Source organism: Phocoena phocoena, chromosome 5 (genome assembly GCF_963924675.1).
Source record: "Phocoena phocoena chromosome 5, mPhoPho1.1, whole genome shotgun sequence".
NCBI lineage: Eukaryota > Metazoa > Chordata > Mammalia > Artiodactyla > Phocoenidae > Phocoena > Phocoena phocoena.
In genome coordinates, this window is record NC_089223.1 from 16,576,393 (window position 1) to 16,596,323 (window position 19,931).

Consider the following 19,931-nt stretch of genomic DNA (forward strand, 5'->3'; position numbering starts at 1 on the left):
AGAGAAGTTGTGTAAATACTTTGTTGCATTCTTGGAGAATGCTGTTGAAATTGGGATAAGCTATAAATTAATTTGGAAAGAATTGAAAACTTCTTAATAGTTTGTTATTCTAAAAACATAAATTATATCATTTTTATTCAAGTTTTCTTTCTTATGTCTCATTAGGATTATATAATTTGGTTCACATGCTTTCCATATATATCTTATTTAAAGCATTTTTCCTATGTATTCTACATTATTTTGGTTGTTTTTGCAAATGGACTTTTTCCTATTATAACTTCCAGGCCATTTTGTTAGAGATCAGTTTGAAAGCTGTATTGATTTTTATATCTTTTATTTGTATTCAGCTACCTTTCGAGCTCACTTATTAGTTAAAATAATTTTTTAGCTAGTTCTCTTGGGTTTTGCAGTCAGAACATAAAGTGTTATTTTTGTTTCCTCTTTCCCTTGTAACTATAGCTGACTTATTGAGTTGGCTTGAACGGCCAGCAAAATAGTAGATAACAATGGTATGAGTAGTATCTTATTTTAGTTTCTGATATTAGTGGCAAGCCCTTCTAATGCTTCACCATTCAATATAATACCTCTGGACTTAATATAAAAATCCTTTTTCATGTTAAGAAGATAGTCTTAATTAAAGAATGATTTTCTTAAAAAATCAAGAGCAGGTACCTCTAAACCATAAATCTTTAGCCTACTCAGTATAAGAATAGTAAACATTTTTCTTTTTTATTATTTTGAAGTTTATTTATAATGAAATTATTTGCTGAGAGCGTTAATTCTAGAGGAAGATTTTCTTAAGTATGGAAAGTACAGTGTAGTTTTACAGTCTCAGATTCAATGTCATTTAGTAGAATAGTGAGGTTCAGTATGATTTATATCTTCCTTTGTGTATTCAGGGACAAACGTTTACCTATTGAGAATTAGTACCTAAAGAATAATTAAAATTAATAATGTTAATTATTTATTTTAGAATGAATGATTATTAAATGGTCTGATAAACATTTTAGGCAATTTCTCAATTCAGTAATTTACAGCCCGCAAAGGTTCAAAACTACAGTCAGTGGAGCATTAATTTTGCCACCAGATAATTGTTTGGTTACAATTACAAGGTCATATTATATCAGCCTTTGAATTATGTTTATAGCTATAAATTGAGATATTCATTTTTTTGTTAGTTTGTATTACTCAACCCTGACAGTGTGAACTTGATTGCTTATTATTTTTACTTCATTTTAATATAGTTTTACATAGATATAAATTTAGTTCTACATGTAGTTTTATACAGTGTAGTTTTACATAGATTCCTCTTAGACATTTGTAATGTTATATGAATTTTGGTGTGTCAAGATTTAATGAAACATGAATATAAATTATTTTATAAATTTAAAAAATATTTTAATTACTTGGCATTAATAATCATTTTTAAAATTTCTAACATTTAGCTTAGAGGAAGAAAAAGAAACACTAGCCAGAAAAATAGGTAATTGAAATAAATTTTTCTCCTTTTGGAGGTTTGATTTTATATGAATCTTAATCAATGTAAACCTATAGTTTATCTATTATGTTAAAACTGGAAGAGATGCCATATGATGGGAATATCTTTTATACCAAGTAAATAAACAAAAGCAAAGTTATTTCACTTTTCACTGTTACTCATTTATTACCTACTGCAATTTTCAGTTTTTGAGTTATGAATGTATGTGAATATTAATGACCAACTGCAAATATTGTTGAAATAGGAAAAATAGTAGTAACATTAAAGGCAAAATAGAGAGTAAAAGGTTAACTCTTTGCTTGAAATATTCAGAGTAAGGGAAGAATAGCCAGAAAGTGGAAAAGGTTCCAAATTAAGAAACACTTTTTAGAAGCACATTAAAAAAGAGTTGAGGGCTTCCCTGGTGGCGCAGTGGTTGAGAGTCCGCCTGCCGATGCAGGGGACACGGGTTCGTGCCCCGGTCCGGGAAGATCCCACATGCCGTGGAGCGGCTGGGCCTGTGAGCCATGGCCGCTGAGCCTGCGCGTCCAGAGCCTGTGCTCTGCAACGGGAGAGGCCACAACAGTGAGAGGCCCACATACCGCAAAAAAAAAAAAAAAAAAAAAAGAGTTGAAGAAATGTATGCTAAGTCAGCTATACATCTCTTTAACTGGATGTAAGATACTATATTATTTTTATTTGCTGTACAATAAGATCTTGATGAAGAATACTAAGGCCAAAAGTATTATATACCATATTCTTAACTGTGTGTGGTTCATGGTCATTTTACTGTCTTATAACAAATCACAACATAAATCTTAGCAGTATTTTTTTGGATCTGTATCCTAAGGCAAAAGAAATAAAAATAAACAAGTGGGACCTAATTTAACTTAAAAGCTTTTACACAGCAAAGGAAGCCATCAACAAAACGAAAAGACAACCTACTGAATGGGAGAAGATATTTGCAAAGATATGACTGATAAGGGGTTAATATCCAAAATATATAAACAACTCATACAACTCAATATCAAAACAACCAAGAACCCAATTTAAAAACAAGCAGAAGACCTGAATAGACATTTTTCCAAAGAAGATATACAGCTAGCCAAAACGTACGTGAAAAACTGCTTGGCATCACTAATCAGAGAACTAAAATCAAAACCACAATGAGGTATCACCTCACACCTGTCAAAATGGCTATCATCAAAAAGTCTACAAATAGCAAATGTTAGCTAGGATGTGGAGAAAAGGGAACCCTGGTACACTGTTAGTGGAATTGTAAATTCGTGTAGCTACTGTGGAAAACAGTATGGAGGTTCCTCAAAGAACTAAAAATAGAACTACCATATTATCTAGCAATTCCACTGCTGGGTATATATCTGAAGAAAACACTGGATCATTGGGATACATGCACCCCAATGTTCATAGCAGCATTATCTACAGTAGCCAAGATATGGAGGCAGTCTGAGTGCCCATCATCAGATGAATGGATAAAGAAGATGTGGTATATGTATACACACACTAGAGTATTCTCAGCTGTAAAAAAGAATGAAATCCTGCCATTGCAACAACGTGGATGGACCTAGAGAGCATTATGCTTAGTGAAATAAGTCAGACAGAAAGACAAATACTCTGTTATCACTTATATGTGGAATCTAAGAAATAAAACAAATGAATGAATATAACAAAACAGAAACAGACTCACAGATACAGAGAACAAAGTAGTGATTACCTGTGGGGAGAGGGGAGCGCGGGGGATGACAAGATAGGAGTATGGGATTAAGAGACACAAATTACTATTTATAAAATAAGTAACAAGAATGTATTGTATAGCACAGGGAAATGTAGCCATTGTTTTATACTAACTTTAAATGGAGTATAACTATAAAAATATTGAATCATTATGTTGTCACCTAAAACTAATATAATATTATAAATCAATTATTTCAAAACTAAAGAAAAAAATTAACAAATAAGTAAAAATAAACACAACCTCTTTCCTCAGAAATCATCAGTAACTGAGAAAGTGTGAACGATTCATGTGCTTAGTAAGATAGAGTTTAGGTATAATATTCTAGGTGGTATTCATACAGTGGACTGTATAATGTAGAGAATCTTTATACTCTAATTTTTTTTACTAGAATTTAGTAGCATTCAGTGCCTTCTGTTGTCAGATGCCTTCACTTGGAAATTTTGGCTGTTTTATCACCAGTTAAAAAACAAACAATGCATTGTGTAATTTCTTGAGATTTCAGAAAGCCAACACATTTAGATAGAGTCAAAGTCATTTTTCTTTTCTGACTCTAGTTATACAGAGTTGGAGCAGTAGTACAGAATACTATGTGAGATTTCATGACCCTGCACGTGAATTACTCTGCTGGCAGCATTCCTCTTGCTCCAGGGCACGTGGGGGAAAGAGTTCAGGGTGGTCAGTCTTTTGTTCTATTCAAACATTCAGCTGATAGAATGAGGTCTACCCACATTGTAGAACCCAATCTGCTTTGCTTAAAATGTATAGATTTAAATGTTAATCTTATCCAAAAACTCCCTTACAAAAACCTCCAGAATAATGTTTGGCCAAATTCCTGGGTACCATGGCTCAATCAAGTTGTCATGTAAAAGTAACCATCACAAGTGGACTCTATATTCTACTGACATATCAAAATGAATTGTGTGGCATAATAGTTACGTGTTGGGATAACTGCTAGTGAGGAATGATGCCCTTAACATTAGAGCTTTCCACAAGCAAATCTAGTTGATTTGACTGAGGTTGATTTTATGACCTGCTTTTTAGTATTTGTTGTGATAAACCCCAAACTGAGACTCCAAAAGGCGGAGTAGTGGTTTTTTTTTTTAAGAGACATCTGGATTTAAATTCTGGGTTTTAGCACACAGTGTTCTCTGAGGTCAGTTCACTTAGATGCTGGTAATTTTCTCTGCCCATATTTAAGCGTTACGCATCTTTTCTCCTCCTTGTACTAAAGGAGCAAAGAGAATGTTTTCATTTTGCTCATAATAACTTACTTATGGATTGATCACCTTTTCTTTCTGATGTGTGCATGTGGGAGGGATAAGATAAAAACAAAGTAGTTTCTAAAATGATGTCTGAAGTTTCAAGAACATTTTTGCATATGTTTGCTTTTGAAAAAATGTAATCTGAGACCTGATTAGCTTAATGCAAAGTGAAAAGTTTAGTCTCTGCATAAGCTAGCGATTGGTAATGCTACCAAAAAAACTTGCATTCTTGATGAGAAAATTCTTAAAATATAAGACAGTCTCCTTATAAGCTCAATCTTCTTTTCTGTTAAAAGTAATTACAACTTCTACAACATTAATAAATGTAACTCAGTTGCTCCATCTTTAGTATTCTGTAGGACAGCTTATGCATCCCTCTAGTTGAACTTACTTCGGTGTATATTAATTATGTGTGTATGCCTTTTTTTATTCAGTTATAAACTCCTTAAGCACAGGGCAGTTCTATTCAACTAGCATTAATTGGGTACCACCATGCATTAGTTGGTACCTTGCCCTGGAGCGATTGGATAGACAAGTAACAGATAAGTTTTAATACAGTATAACACATTATTATAATAGAGCTGATTACAAAGTGTTCAGAGAACTGGGTTCAATTCATAGTTGTAAGAGTCTTTCAGAGTGTCACAGAGGGACTGACGTTTCACCTGGATTCTGACGGATAAATGGGTGTTTCATAGGTGTATTCTCTTATCCTTCTCCTTTTACCTACCTTTTCTTCCAACCTTAGATAATATCAGCCATCTACCTTTTCCACTTCTCAATTCTAGCAGCCTCCAGCTGCTGGTAAAAAAAGTCACCCAGTGGTACAGAATGTTGCTGTTACAAATTTAGGGTCTCTAAATTTCAGATAGTAGTGCTTTTTATGTGTTCCTTCTTTGTGGAATAAATTTTTCTCCTTTGTCTGCTTAGAACATGCTTTATTGGGCTTCAAAACTCAGTTTAAATGTTACCTTGTTTATGGAAATTTCTATGATCTTCATGGAACTGTGATTGCTTCCCATTATACATTGTATGTAACCTCCATGGTGTTATCAGTCACAGTGAATTGTGGTAATTTATTTACTTCTCTCTTTCTCTTGCTAGACAGCTCACTGAGGATATGATTTGTATCCTTTAGCTTATATTCCCAATATGGTAGGGACTCAGTAAAAAGACATCGTCTGTGGATAATCTCATCTACTCCAAGTCTTCAGCTACCAAATAGATTCTAACAGCCTGGAAACAATTACAACATTGTGTGTGAATATTGGGGAAGAGGGGTGAATTTGATAAGCAGGATCAGGGAATGCTGGATTTTGAAAATACAATGTACTTTACCCAGGTAATGTGAGGGCACAAGGATTATGGGAAGAACATCCCAAGCAATGGAGGCAACATATACAATGTCACAGTGGTGGGGAAGAAACCTAGTTCAATCAGAAACTGAAACTGGAAAGGGAGTAGGGGTCAAATTATGAAAGGACTTTTGTGCCATACGTCTTAGTCCATGTGGGCTGCTATAACAAAATAGCCTGGACTAGGTGGTATTCCTCACACTTCTGGTGGCTGGGAAGTCCAAGACCAAGGCATCAGCAGATTCTGGTGAGGGCCTGCTCTCTGATTCATAGACCGCTGTCTTTTCACTGGAACCTCACATGGTGGAAGAAGCCATGCTTCTCTCTGGGGTCTATTTTTGTAAGGTCATTAATCCCTACATGAAGACTCTGCCCTGTGACCTACAGATGTCAATCTCTTTAGCTTTATTTACTTCATATTTTTCCCCAAGGTGTTTTACAGGATGGAGATAGATCTTTTACTAAAAATATTCCTTCACTGTGTTTTACTATGTCCTCGTTCTCTTAGTATGAAGTGAGGAAATCCACGTTTACCGTAGGGACCACGTTTTCAGTAATTACTGTGAACTTATAGTTGAACAATTCTAGTTATATACTCTGCTTTTACCACAGTCATTAGCACAGTTCCTCCGGGTATTTCTCAGCAAATATCTTTCTTTTATTTTTTAACCAACTCAATCTTTAGCAACTGCTTTTGACCTAGTTAGTGGTAAGTTTAGGGAAAATAGTCAGACTAGCAGATCTCCCTGCTTATTCTAGTGATTTCCAAATACATAACTTCTCCAACTCCCACAGCTTACATTATCCCTGGAATTGAAATGACTGCAAAACTGTCAAAATCATTTATTGTAATTTTATAAATGACACTCACAACTTAATCTTTTAGTAAGACCTCTTTCTGATGGTGAGTCATTGTGCAAATGGGTCTTTGTTCTGCCCTGTTTCTTTTCATGACTATATCCAGCCTTTTCTTTCCTGTACTTCACGTTCCTTTTATTTGCTTAAAATCTTTATTGCGGGAAAAAGATTCTCATCAGTGAAAGAAAAAGCATTTTATAACAACCCCCCATATACTTCCATTTCCTTTTAGAAACATTAATTTCTCATTTATCAGGCCCTTTAATCTTATACCCAGTATAGTCCTCTTCTGTGTTTTAAATATATTTTAAACCTGTTTCACTTTCTCTATACACAGTTCACTTTCTCTCCTTCAGTCACTGAGTCAATTTATCTATCTCAAAATACTGTGCATCCCTTTCTTACCCAGTTGTCTTAGTTTAGTTCTTACTTCTGAAAAATGTTAAATAAAAATATTTGTCACGTAATAACTTGGTGAATCTGGTCAAGGTATTGTTAGCACTATATATCTTCTAAATTAACAGTTGTGTTAGGAAGAGCACTGGACTAGGAATCAGAAAAATTGGTTTCTTATTGCTTTTCCAATATAATCATATAGCTTTATTTGTAGTATGAAGAAAACATAACCTATCATGCCTATGTCACATGTCTGTTTTAAAAAATGAGTTTTTATGGTAGTCAGGTATCTTTAAAAGTTGAAATGGCTCTCAGTCAGGTGCCTTTAAATGAGGACACTATGCCTCTGTGTAGGCGTTAGCTATAGTGGTGGTGTGGGTGTGGCATTTCAGAGAGGGAACAAATGCAGTAAGAAGGTATGAAATAAAATGATTAATTTAGATTTCTATAAGCAATTTACTGTGGCTAGAATGTAGGATATCGATGGAGGAGTATCAGGAGATATGGTTGGGAAATACAAATGTCATGGATGTGCTTGAATGTTTAATTAAAACTTATAGACGATCATTTAAAGATTTAAAGTAGGGGAGTGACATAAAATTTGTATTTCTAGAAGCTTATTCTGCCATCAGTGTAGATGACAGTTGCAGGGGAGGCTGGAGTTAGGGAGACTCTTGAGGAGGCTGTTGCATTTAATAAAGGTCAGAATTGAGAACTGGAAGTAGCACGAATGTAACAAGGAAAGGATAGATGCACAAGATGCTAGTCAGATGGAATCTACAGAACTTACAGTACTTTCTGATTAACATGGGTGGTAGCAAGGCGTTTACTAAAAGAAAACTTGATAATCATTCTAGGGCTTCTGGCTTAGATGGGTTCCCTGCCATTAACTGCAATAGAGACTAAAATGAAAGGAAAGGAAGAGAGTAAATCGGATTTTGGAAATGATAAATTTGAGGTATTTATTGTATATCCAAGCGCACATGCTTTGTTTTCCTTTGGATAAAGGGAGAGAGGATTTGGGGCTCGTCTGTGTGTGGTAGGAAATGAAACCTTGGATTTGGATCAGATCTCCCAGGCACAGGGCCAGATCTCTTGTTACACCCTATTCTAAAAATCTACCCCTTGAGAAATAAATAGTTCCCCAGAGACAACGATACACACACAGCCCTGGAGTCATATTCCTTGTCCTTGCAGTCAATCCCAAATCTGAGTCTTCTCTTCACAGTCAGTCACGAGGATCCTTGGACATATAATATAAGTAAAAATAGCAATTCTTTATTGTTCTCATAACTAGAAGTAAATAATCCAAGTACATTTTTAATCTAATAGAGTCACAGTAATAACAGTCATTATTTTTGTTTTTCTAATTTGGAGTTTACTGTAAATTGGCTATCAAACGCTTTTCATTAGTTTCTCCTCATAAAGCCTGTATGCCAACATAACATCATAAATTCAGCTTAGAGTAGCATACCTGAAAACCTGCTCTTGATATTTAACTGTAAAGCCAATTATTTTAATGTATTTACTTGGCAGCTTTGTTGGGAACTTTAGCATTTTTCGAGCCATATCTTAAATTCCCATTCCTATTCCACCCATTCTCTGTCTTCTCCTGGGTTATTGGTCTTGAGAAATTCTATGAGTTGTGCTTTAACTTCTCCTCTCCCTATAGCATTGTAGCACAGCTTCTTGATTTACTCTTCTTTCAAGTTTCTCTGACCCAATTGCCCAGTTTTCTTTTTCTTTCTGTCACTGGCAGTTTCATAACGAAGCTGCTCCTTGCCACCAGGAGGTCAGGTGGGGTGTGGACATAGGACTGCAGAGACAGAATGAGTGCTTGCAGAACTGCAAGGGCTACTCTATTGGATATGACTCCTGCCGTAGCTCCACAGATATTATTTTAGAGTAGCAACTGCCCTTCATGTATGGGTCCTTCAAAATTCAAGGACTGCCAGCTGCCTGTAATTTGTAGGCATACTCAAACGCTTTTATGACTGCACCTAAATGTGAAGGGGGAGAAAGAAGTGGAAATTGATTCCTGCAAATATTTAAAATGGGTATAGTTCCAATGTCAGTAGTAGTGTGGCTAAAGATAATGAAAAGTCTGCCTTTTTTTTTTTTTTAGGACTCCTGATCACAACACATGATTTCTTTTTACAAGCAGTCATTCATTTAGACCTGCAAACACCACCACTGACGCCTTCTTAATGCTCTCTTAAAATCATTTCAGCGGTGCTCACAGATATCTGTGAACATGTTTAGCTCACAGATACACATTGTGAGATGCAGTAGAATGCCAGTGTAGAAAGCATATATGAAATGAGGCTGAAATTTTGTAATTGTTTATTGGATAGTGGCATTTTAATGATAAGCAGTATTTGGCCCTTTATGTTTTTATGACAAACGAAAGAAGATAATTCCCAGCTGTTTAATTTAAGTTCTAAAACTATATATAAATCCACATGCTAGCAAGTAAATAGAATTCCTTTTTGATTTTTCTAAATTGTAAATCAGATTTATATGAAAAACCAGATTATACTTTCCCTTTTATTTCTCTGACAGTAGTATTAAAAAAATACTATTCCCAAATCTTGATTCATCTTATTATAACTGTTTTCCCAGCTCCCTGGATTGTAATCCATGGAAACTCATCGGAGTGCAAGAGTTTTGTATTGCTTTGTTTTCTTTTTTTCCCCGTGCCCCTGACATTCAGCTCTGATGTTAAGCCATTTTTTTTAGTTATAGTTAAAGTGAGATGTGCCTGGGTGATTTGCAGTTAACTGCTCGCCTCCACACACACAAATGCCTCAGCTTCACATCTAATCATGATTCATTCCTCATGCCAGATTCTTGCTATCATCCTAGCACCAGCAGATGGTGGGACAAGACCCCTGGGGCAGTCAACCCCAGTGTCCTACCGTTGTAGCAGTGGTCAGAAAAGGAAGAATTTTAACATGGCAAACTGAGTTCAGTTCTTTTGGCTTCTTGCTAGAAAGAATAATAATGATAATAATAATTAACAGAAACTTGGTGTCGGATTTTCAGGTGGTACCTTAAAAACTTATTTTTTAATCCAAGACACAAAGTAAAAGTGAAAAGCCACATTATATTTTATAAATGCGCTTGCTGAAAGGACAGCTCCTGTGTTTATGTTCTATCATGTGTACTTTACATTTGTAATAATCTGAATTGTGAGAAACCAGTGAGTAGCAGCGTACAAAAAGACAAATTTCATTTACGTATGCTTAAGTAAGTTTTCTGTTCTAAAAAATAACACCAGTGGTTGCCAGGTGATACACATGTTGAATTGTTGGTGTAGTAGAATCTGAATTTGCTCTTCATGCTCTATGATTATTGGTGACTTTAGACAAGTTTACTTTATCTTTCTGGGCTTCTGTTTCTTCACCTAATAAAAAGCGCTGTTTTAAAGTATCTCCAAAATACCCTTTTTTATTACAGTACATAAAATGTAAGAAAACCAAAATAGTATTAGCTGTATTAAAGTGTACTAGGCTTATGGAAAAGGAAATGCATGGATGGAGTTTCAACATTGACTAATTTTGATTACTTGATCTTTTGTACTAATGTCATTTATAAACATGCACATATACCCAAGTAACTACAGTAATTGCAAAGAAATGTTTTTAAGATAACAAATCCATGGAACTTTTACAATTTTCAATTTTTACAAATTTATAAATAATTTTCCATATAATTTTCTATTGCTTTAGCCATTCAACAATTCCAGCTTCTCCTGATAATGTTAAGAGTGTTATACCTCTTTAACCCAGAATCCTGGCTAGTCTTGGGTTACACAGAACATTGCCTTTTAACTTTCTGACCAGAATCTACGATTAGTGGTACATTTTACATTCAGTAAGCATACACATACAGTTACATGTGCGTGTGTTTCACTCAGTGTTTTACCTTACTGTCTGCAAAAAAATTGTTTTTCTGTTCTTTTGTTGTTGTTGTGGATATTGTTGATTCTATTTCTCTTTTTAAGAAATTGCTGGTCCTTGCTCACCAGATTGATTTCAGGGTTCTTAATGGATTGGGACCCACAGTTTGAAAAACACTGAGCTAAACAAATCAGCGCTTACTCTAAAGAAATAGATAATTTTTTGTAGACTTTCTGAAATTATTAAAAATGATTTCCTACTCTCTGCCATTTACTTAACAAGAAATCTTTAGAGTTCTCTTGTTTGTTTGTGTAACCAAAGGATGTAAAGGATATAGAGGAGCTACACATAGAAATAAATTTAAATAGAATGTCTTAATGAACCTTATAGCTCCCTGTTTTTAAACAGTGCCATTCCTCTTCATTGTTAAGAGCCAAATAGTAATTTTAAATTTTGTTTCCTTGAGCTTGTCTTTATTTCCATCATCATTCCAGGTGTTCCTGTTTTTTATTTTAATAGGTCATGCTTTTTACATGAAGCGGCTTGATTTCATACAAAGGCTTTTTATTTGTATTTTAACAAAGATGGAAAGAAAAGGAAAGAAGTAGGTCTTCTTGAATTTCTATATCACCATATAGAGTTCTAAATACCGTGGCCTTACTGCTGTTGACTATTTCCCTTTCTCATTAGTGGTGGTTTGAATAAGTTGTGTGAGAAACATAGTAATCATATGGAACTGAATAGTCTTTTCTATCACTCCATATAAAATGATATGAGGTGAGTTTTTTGCACATTTAGTTGCCACTTATTTTTTTTTAATTGCTGTAGCATTATAGGTAATCATAGAATTCACATGTATTAATAACACACTCTTAGAGAATTCAGAAGGGAAGTAGAAAGTAAAGCATTCCTACTCTGAATAGACAGTGTTGGAAATAACATTGAGAAGTAAATTTGGTATGCAAATGGTATATTCAGAAAGGATTCCTTTATAATCTGTAGATTTAGAAAAGATTGTATTAGAAAGTGTTTTGCATAGATAAAAACTGAACATAAAAGCAGCTTGTGGAACTGAAGGTAATTTTATATAAATATACACATTTTAATATATAATGAACTGTTTCTATTATGGATGGTGAAAATTCTTAAAGATTTTATTGTAGATGAAGTTGTCAGTGTTAGTGTTGAAGATGTTCACTGAAGCTCTTTGTATGTATCTCTTTCAGATATGGAAACAAGTGAAAAAATCCAAGGAAGTGGAATACTTCAACTGTTTGCAAGTCTGTTGGTTCCACAGTCTTCCTGCACAGCCAAAGTAGCTAACATCATAGCAGAAATAGCCAAAAATGGTGAGGTTTTCCTCAAGAACTTTTCTGCTGGGAACATCTTCAGTTTTACACCCTACCTGTCAGTATGTTTTATTAATTTATGTTTTAATTTTGTAGATTAGACCTTTTTACTTTCTTTCTATTTTTCTTTTCTTTGACTTTTTTCATGTAATGAAATGTTGTTTAAAATGACTATCATTATAGTCATTCTATTCGTACGTTTCCCATTTGCTATTCCATTCCTTCAGAGTAGAATTAAAGAACAGCACTGCTAGTCCTGTACCTGTATCATTTATTGCTTTGGTTACAGGATTCTTGAGCTGCCACTGAGTCATTCGTCTTCATTGTCACAGGAGAGCTTACCCTTTTTCAATGTATACGTTGGTTTGTGTTATATCCAGATAAACTCACTGTTTTTTTTTTTTTTTAGTCTGACCTACTGACGTTGGCACTTGACTGCAACAGTGTAGTCGGAATACATACTGGTTTCTGAATTCATCTTCATGAGAAACATTTATTTCTTAGGTTTCCATGTAATGACAGCAAAGCATAGATTATAAAACAGCCATCCCATTATATATGGTTTATATCCAGTGAGAGGGGATTCTTTGGAAGAATTATTTTGTAGCAGAAATATTTGTGTATGATTTTAGTTTAGTCAATTTGAGAAAAGCACTGACTTCTTAAAGCAGTTTTTAAGCAAAAGGGGAGGCCATGCTAAATGTAATACCATTAGTATGCCTCAGTTTGTCAAAGTTTGATATTATTTTTAGTTCTTTTATTTTAGTAAGTTGCATATATTATAGTTTAAAAAAAGAAACTTTAAAATTCTGGCTTCAGTTTTACACAATTTTATACATTGTGTAATCACTGTGGCAGGTGGCATTGTAAAGTATGTTTTTAGCCCAGTAAAACAACTTGTTCATATGTGTGTTACCAAAAAGAATTGCCATGAAATTTTTTCATTTGTTTAGAGGTGCTCAAAATATCTTTCCAAGTTCCAATATTGGTAAATCATTTTTTGGTTGTTAATAAAAACTGACCATCTATTGTTTGTATGTACATCTAAGCTATTGTAATTTATAATCATTATGCTGTGCTTTGGAGTTGAGCTGGTCATAAATGCTCAGAGATTCCTAGTGGTCTGGAGTATTTAGTGTACTTCAAGAAGATTTGAACTGCTCTGAATAGATAGGGATCACCTTGGGACAACAAAGAACTCCTGAAGCAGATCTGGTTTGAAAATGAAACCCCTTCAGATATTGTTTGTTAACTTAGAGCAACCACTATCTAAATCTTCTTAGATGCAAAGCAGCTTGATTTTTAAGATCAAGTAATTTATTTTTAACTTCATTAGAAACACAGTATAGTTTCCAGAAATCAATTTTTATCTTAAAACTTTTTTTCTTAAGAATGAGCACACACACATAACATAGATTGAGAAATTTTGAATAGATTTTTTTTTGAAATGGCTTGCCATTCCTATATGATCTTATTACTTAATAGTATCAATCCTCATAATACTTGGTCACAGTTGCATGATACCTCTGCTGCTAGAGGTTGCTTCTAGTTACACTCTAGTGTATGACAACTCGAGTGTAGTTGTCTAGTATGACAACTACACTCTAGTGTAGATGACAGCTATGTTTTAAAGACATAATTTATAGCGTTTATCCTTTTAATCAGAGGCTTGTTAAGGGCATGCCACTAATCCCTACTGGTTAAAATAAATGAGATCCATTTAAATGGTTGTTTACTGCTTAATCGTCACATTGTTTTTTTTTTTTAAGTGACTGGCTGAGAAAGTGGATTAGAGTCTTTCTTTTTAAATAAATATCTTCAGAAATGCAACATGACCCAACAGAGATATTAACTGGCCTTATATTTCTTCTGGTTAGAAACTTGACAATGAAAGAAGATTGTGTGAACCAGAGAAAAAAAGAAATTGGAAGTTGATCTGTTCATCGTCACTCTGCTGTGCACGTTATATAATAATAGAAGAGAAGTGTTAGCATATACTTGTTAGATTTGGATTAATTATAAAATATAATTATGGTTAAATTTGTACATACAAAAGGAACTCTCTAAAAATTAGCGTACCTGACTATGTGCTGATGTTCAAAATCCAGAGTATTAGTAAGAAGTCCCAGGGGCAAGTTTAACGTGGGAGCATAGCTATGACCATAAATTGCAGTAAAAGATTTTGATATCTTTTAGATAAAGTGTTCCCCTATATAACAGATTTAAGATGGATTTGAGGCAAAGGAAAAGTAAGTAAAAGAGGAAGTATCTGTGAATATTTCTTCCTTTTTAGAATTGTACTCTCAGTGTCTAATAATAATAATAACAACAACAACAGCAAATTTCTGAAACTAGGTACTGTTATGTGTCTACAGTGCTGATAACTGAAGTTGAAAATGTGTGAAAGCAAACAAAACCTTTACATCTATTCCCCTCCTCCAACTCCTCCCCCCTCCCCCCTCCTCCTCTTATAACATCCAGGTATAAGAAGATAATGATAAATTAGGTATAATAAAAGTTAATGAAAAATTCTTTTGGTTTATGTTAGAGACTATCAGCAAAGAAAAATATGACGCCACTCATTTTTGTGTACTTACTTCATGAAGTATTTAGTAGGGTTGTAATGATACTTTTAGACAGAAATGTACTCTTCAGATAGTAAGCCATCTTAAACATTTTCATATTAGATATTTATTTTATTAAGGGAGGTTTTTTATGTAATTGAGAATCTTTATATTTTTAATTAAATATGTTCTTCTTTTCAGAATTTATGCGAATTCCATGTGTGGATGCAGGATTAATTTCACCACTGGTGCAGCTGCTAAATAGCAAAGACCAGGAAGTGCTGCTTCAAACTGGCAGGGCTCTAGGAAACATATGTTACGATAGCCGTAAGTGTTGAAATAGCAATGGTACACTTATAAATTTTGTTTAAGAATTACGATTTTCATAATAATTCTGCTTTTAGTGTTAGCACTGTCTTTTCTAGGCTAAGACATTAATGTGAGCCAGTATGACTTAGCTCTGCTTATGTAGCTGAATCGATGGAAATTCGGGCCATAGTATTCTTTTATCTAAGACTTATCTGAAATGAATTCTTTTTCTCATATCACAAATGGTATTTTCAGAGGAAAATAAGTCATTTTCTAAGAATTGGAGCTTTTAATTTTAGGAAAAAAATATATCTTTTCAATTAGGTTTTATTGAAGTACCATCTCTGCATGAGAATACTTCTGAACACATTTTTTAGTTTCTAAGTCTGTCCAAATACATTTTTAATTACTTGCAATTCAGTAAAGCCATTCATAAAAACCATTATCTTCTCAAGAGCTAGATTGGCCTATTGCATCTTGCATTGATTCCATTCCTATTTGTCATAACGTCATTGTCATCCTCACCACTTTATATAATATACTGTTTTACTAGGCAAAGAGAAAGCAAGAACTTGGGTATGGGTATAGATATTGGAAAATTTTTACATTTTCTACTTTTCCTTCCCACGTATATGCAAACAAAATACAGAAAAAAATCTTGAGTATATTCAGTTTAATTAGGCTTATCCTGATTTTCCTTAGATTTCTGAGACAAAAACACATTTTTTAACATTCACCTTTAAAGTCTCCTAAGAATTTAGTTCTATTTATACAACTAGGATAACTTTTATTGTTTATTTTCCCCATTGAGTTTATGTACAAAAATCATAGATAGCTCTTAAAATACACAGTGTTTCAAAAAGTGATTTGTGCATATAAGCCAGACAAAATAAAGTCATAAACATATTTATTTATAATAAAAGAAAGAAGCAGAAAAAAAGATTGAAACTACAGCTTTCAGTTATAACTTCTCTGTAGCAGTGGTGGTAAGACTAGCCTCATTTATTCTTTCCTTTTTCTGGAATATTATATATTATATCTGAGGACACGGGATGTCTTTTAATGTGAATTTTAATTGGAGAATTTCAGTCCCTAATGCTGCTTATAAATTTACCTATCCGTGCCTTCATTCCAATTCTTACTATCCTAGGGTATTAGCTTTGTTTATAAAATCCTAGTGCTCTATGTTTATAACTTGCATTTTCATATTTAGGATTTTTATTAAACACTATAGCTTCTAACTTGCATTTTCATATTTAGGATTTTTATTAAACACTATAGCTTCTAACGTTAGCTTTCAAGAATGAATGTGTATTTTATATGATTAATTTTAACAATATATATTTAATAGACCCCTGTAGAGTAATAGGCAAAGATTGATGGCAAGTATTTGGAGAGTATAATCATTACTCTTTTTATTTTTATCTTCTGTGTTTATTACTAGAATTTAAGGCTATCAAAAGTATTCTTTAATCTTTGTTCAGTTTAGATATTCTTGAATTATGCATTGTTTGAACATCATAGGAATTACCTGTTTTGAGTACTTTTGTCCTAGAGTTTCACTTAATATTGGCACAATGGAAGAAATACCCATAGTGATCTATTGTCTCATCTTGCTATGATTTTTATGGGCACAGAGTAGTTTTATTTCCTGTATATGCTAAAGAACCTTGAAGTTAGTGTAATAAATGTCTAGTTAATAAGTATCATTTTGATGAAACTGAAGTCCATTATTATGCTGTTTATCATATCCATTTACTCTGTTCTTATGAGGTATACAGTATAAAGTCTGTGGATATGCTTTAGGCTATGAAGTTAATTTTTTGTTTCATTTATTTGTGAATATTTATAACCACTTTATTCTCATTCAATTCAATGAAAATTATAGTTAAATAGAAAATTAAGCATACCGAATACAGACTTTTTATACATTTAAACCTTGTTTAAGTAAAATGAAGTTAGTAATCTTAAAAATGAATAAATATAAGAAGTGATTTATTACTGTAAATCATGTGGTAAAAATGTGTTCATTGTGCCATGCTGTCTTAAGCATATAATTTCCATAATACTGTATGCTTTCTTATCCTTTTATTTGAAATTAAATCTATGTCAGTTTATGAGTGATTTCTCCAGAATAGTTGTAGGAAGAGTACAGCACCTTTATTTTAATTACAAGAATGATATCAAAGTCTATAAATGTGATGCTGTGTGGTTGATTTTTTAATTTACTTGAAATGCAGTGACATATTATGACAAGCAGGAGTTTGAAAGAACCCAGAAATTAGATTTCTCTCTTTAAAAAGTATTGAATAACTTCTATTTTAATTAATTAACCTTCTTCCCTCTTAAGAATGTAATGCTTCATTCCTAAACGGAGAATAGAAAACTATAAATGACAGCCTTGTACATACAAGGAATCTTCTTCTTACAGATAACATGTTTTTTAAAATTCACGTTTGTATTTTATCAAACTTACCCATAGGACTAATCAGTTTATTCTTGTTTTATAAATGTATTCCAAATGAATAATTTTTTAGTGTGGGTTTATTCAGAATTTTATTGGGCTTACAACAGATAGTAAAATCAACGTATACATAAAGTAGCAGGGGAATTCAGTATTAGAGATAAAAATGTGAGAAATTTGTGCATATTTTATAGATTTTTATTTTGATACTTAAAACGTAAGGCAATTTGCCAGCATATGTCAGTTAACAGTTCTTTTTGAAAGGAGAGCTCTAACTGTAGAAAGAATTACACTTACCACGAAATTCATGGAAATCTTTTGAAAAAAGTAGGTCAGATTTCAGATTTCCCAGCTTTGACAGTGCCCATTTTAGGGAACTCTTCCTAATGGAAGGAAACTGTCTTATATATCCTAACATCAGGTAATAGACTGATATAACTGCTAAATGGGACAGGATGAGGCTTTGTTGCTGATGAACTTTTTGAATCCCACCCAGTCTCTCTCTTGCATATAGAGATGAAAGCATCAGCGAGTGGGAACATTTTTCATTTAAAATGCCTGGTCTTTTTTCTGTGCTTCCAGAGAGCTGCCAAGGCATTTATGGATTTCTCTTTCGAAGTATCCAGACTTCTGATATAAGCAACGTTTTAACTCTTTGCCCTTTAACTTCTCCAAAATAATTCTTTTTATAAGAAGTTTGACATCTTTTAGATCAAAGAAGAGAGAAAAATTATATTTCAATTTGGAAAGAAGTCAGCAAAGCTGTGATGGGATATGCTAGGGGATATGATTTTAGATAACGTAGTATTACATCTCAGCAGTGCATACATTTGGCCTGTTTAATTACACATTTCTCTCAAAGGTGATATGGAAAAAAATGAGCCCCTTTTTCTCATTACCTGGCCATTTTTGTGGTATTCTCTTCTTTTAATGATTAGTTTTGTTTATATAACTGTGCACATTTAAAATTGCTTATATAATTAAATGGTCTTATAGTATCAAAGAGCTTCATGTTAAATTCCCCCCCCCCCCCGCATGTTTATAATTCATAGGGATAAATTGGTGACTGGAGACTGAGCTTTCTCTGTTTGTAGATGGTACTGCTTGAGGTCAGGAAATGATTGATATCAGAAATACTGGTCAAAAGTCATTTAGTAGAGGCTAAAAGAACATGATTGCATGAAATTAAATATTTGTGCCTTTTTGTATACCAGAGAAATAATAATATAGAATTCAAATTAATTAAAATTAAACAAATATACCTCTTTACAGAAATGAAATTAGTGCTTTTGATTATGTAATTAGTCCTATTATTAGAAAGATGTGCACTTAAGAAGCTTGTATGACATGCTGTCTTACATGATATAAAGAAATTGAATTCTTGCTCACTGATGAAGAAATAAATCTGCCAAAATGAGGTGGTAATCAGGCTTGCCAAAGCCACTGTTTATGAGGTAAACTAAATATCGTTTATTTCAATGACTTCAAGAAGTGTAAAAATGAAAGGATGCCCAAGTACATGCATGGACCTATTTATATATTAGTGATTCTAACTGTGCTACACTATTTTTAATGTAAGGGATGAAGAAAAAATTTATTATTCTGACTGCAAACACTGAAAAAGAATTAGCAATAATTCTGTAATATTTCATAATGTAAGTTGGTTAGATAAGAATAATACAGACATGCTTTGAAATTGCCTAAGTAGTCAGAATATGTTTGCAGCAGTTATATTAAACACAGAACTATTTATATCTTACATTTAAAATGTTTGTTTCAGTGATATAAATTAGGTTAAGTGTTTGATTATGTTATTAAAGAGTTTGCAGGTGTATAGATTTGTCCTCCTTCTTTTAGTATTCAATTTTAGAGTAGAATAGAATTATCAACCAATAAGTATAAAAAGAAGATTCTTCAGCTTTTACTAATCAATCTGTTGTAATTTTTAATAAATTTATTATCAGAGTACATCATGTATATAAGAATAAACAACTGTATGCAACTGCTTTTAGAGACAGTAAATATGGCTATTATCACATGAAAATCCTCTCTTGTAAAGATTTCCTACATATATAGTAGTTGGAAATAGATGTTGTTTTGTAACCCTATCATAAGCTCTATAAAAGGTTCCTGCCATTAAAGAGCTTTTAATATGGTGGAGAAAATAAAATGCACAAAGGAACACAACTTATGGACAATTACAGAGTACACACTAAATATGTGGTTTTTGATCAGAATGAAA

General features: G+C 33.1%; 1 protein-coding gene across 1 annotated transcript in view; it reads left to right on the top strand.

Moving 5' to 3' along the window:
- RAP1GDS1 (Rap1 GTPase-GDP dissociation stimulator 1) overlaps positions 1–19,931 on the top strand; it is a 157,864-nt gene that overhangs the window by 45,251 nt on the left and 92,682 nt on the right. The window contains exons 3-4 of the mRNA XM_065877115.1: positions 12,230–12,352; positions 15,118–15,243. Coding sequence (XP_065733187.1) covers positions 12,230–12,352; positions 15,118–15,243 — 249 coding nt within the window. The remainder of the gene's footprint in view (positions 1–12,229; positions 12,353–15,117; positions 15,244–19,931) is intronic.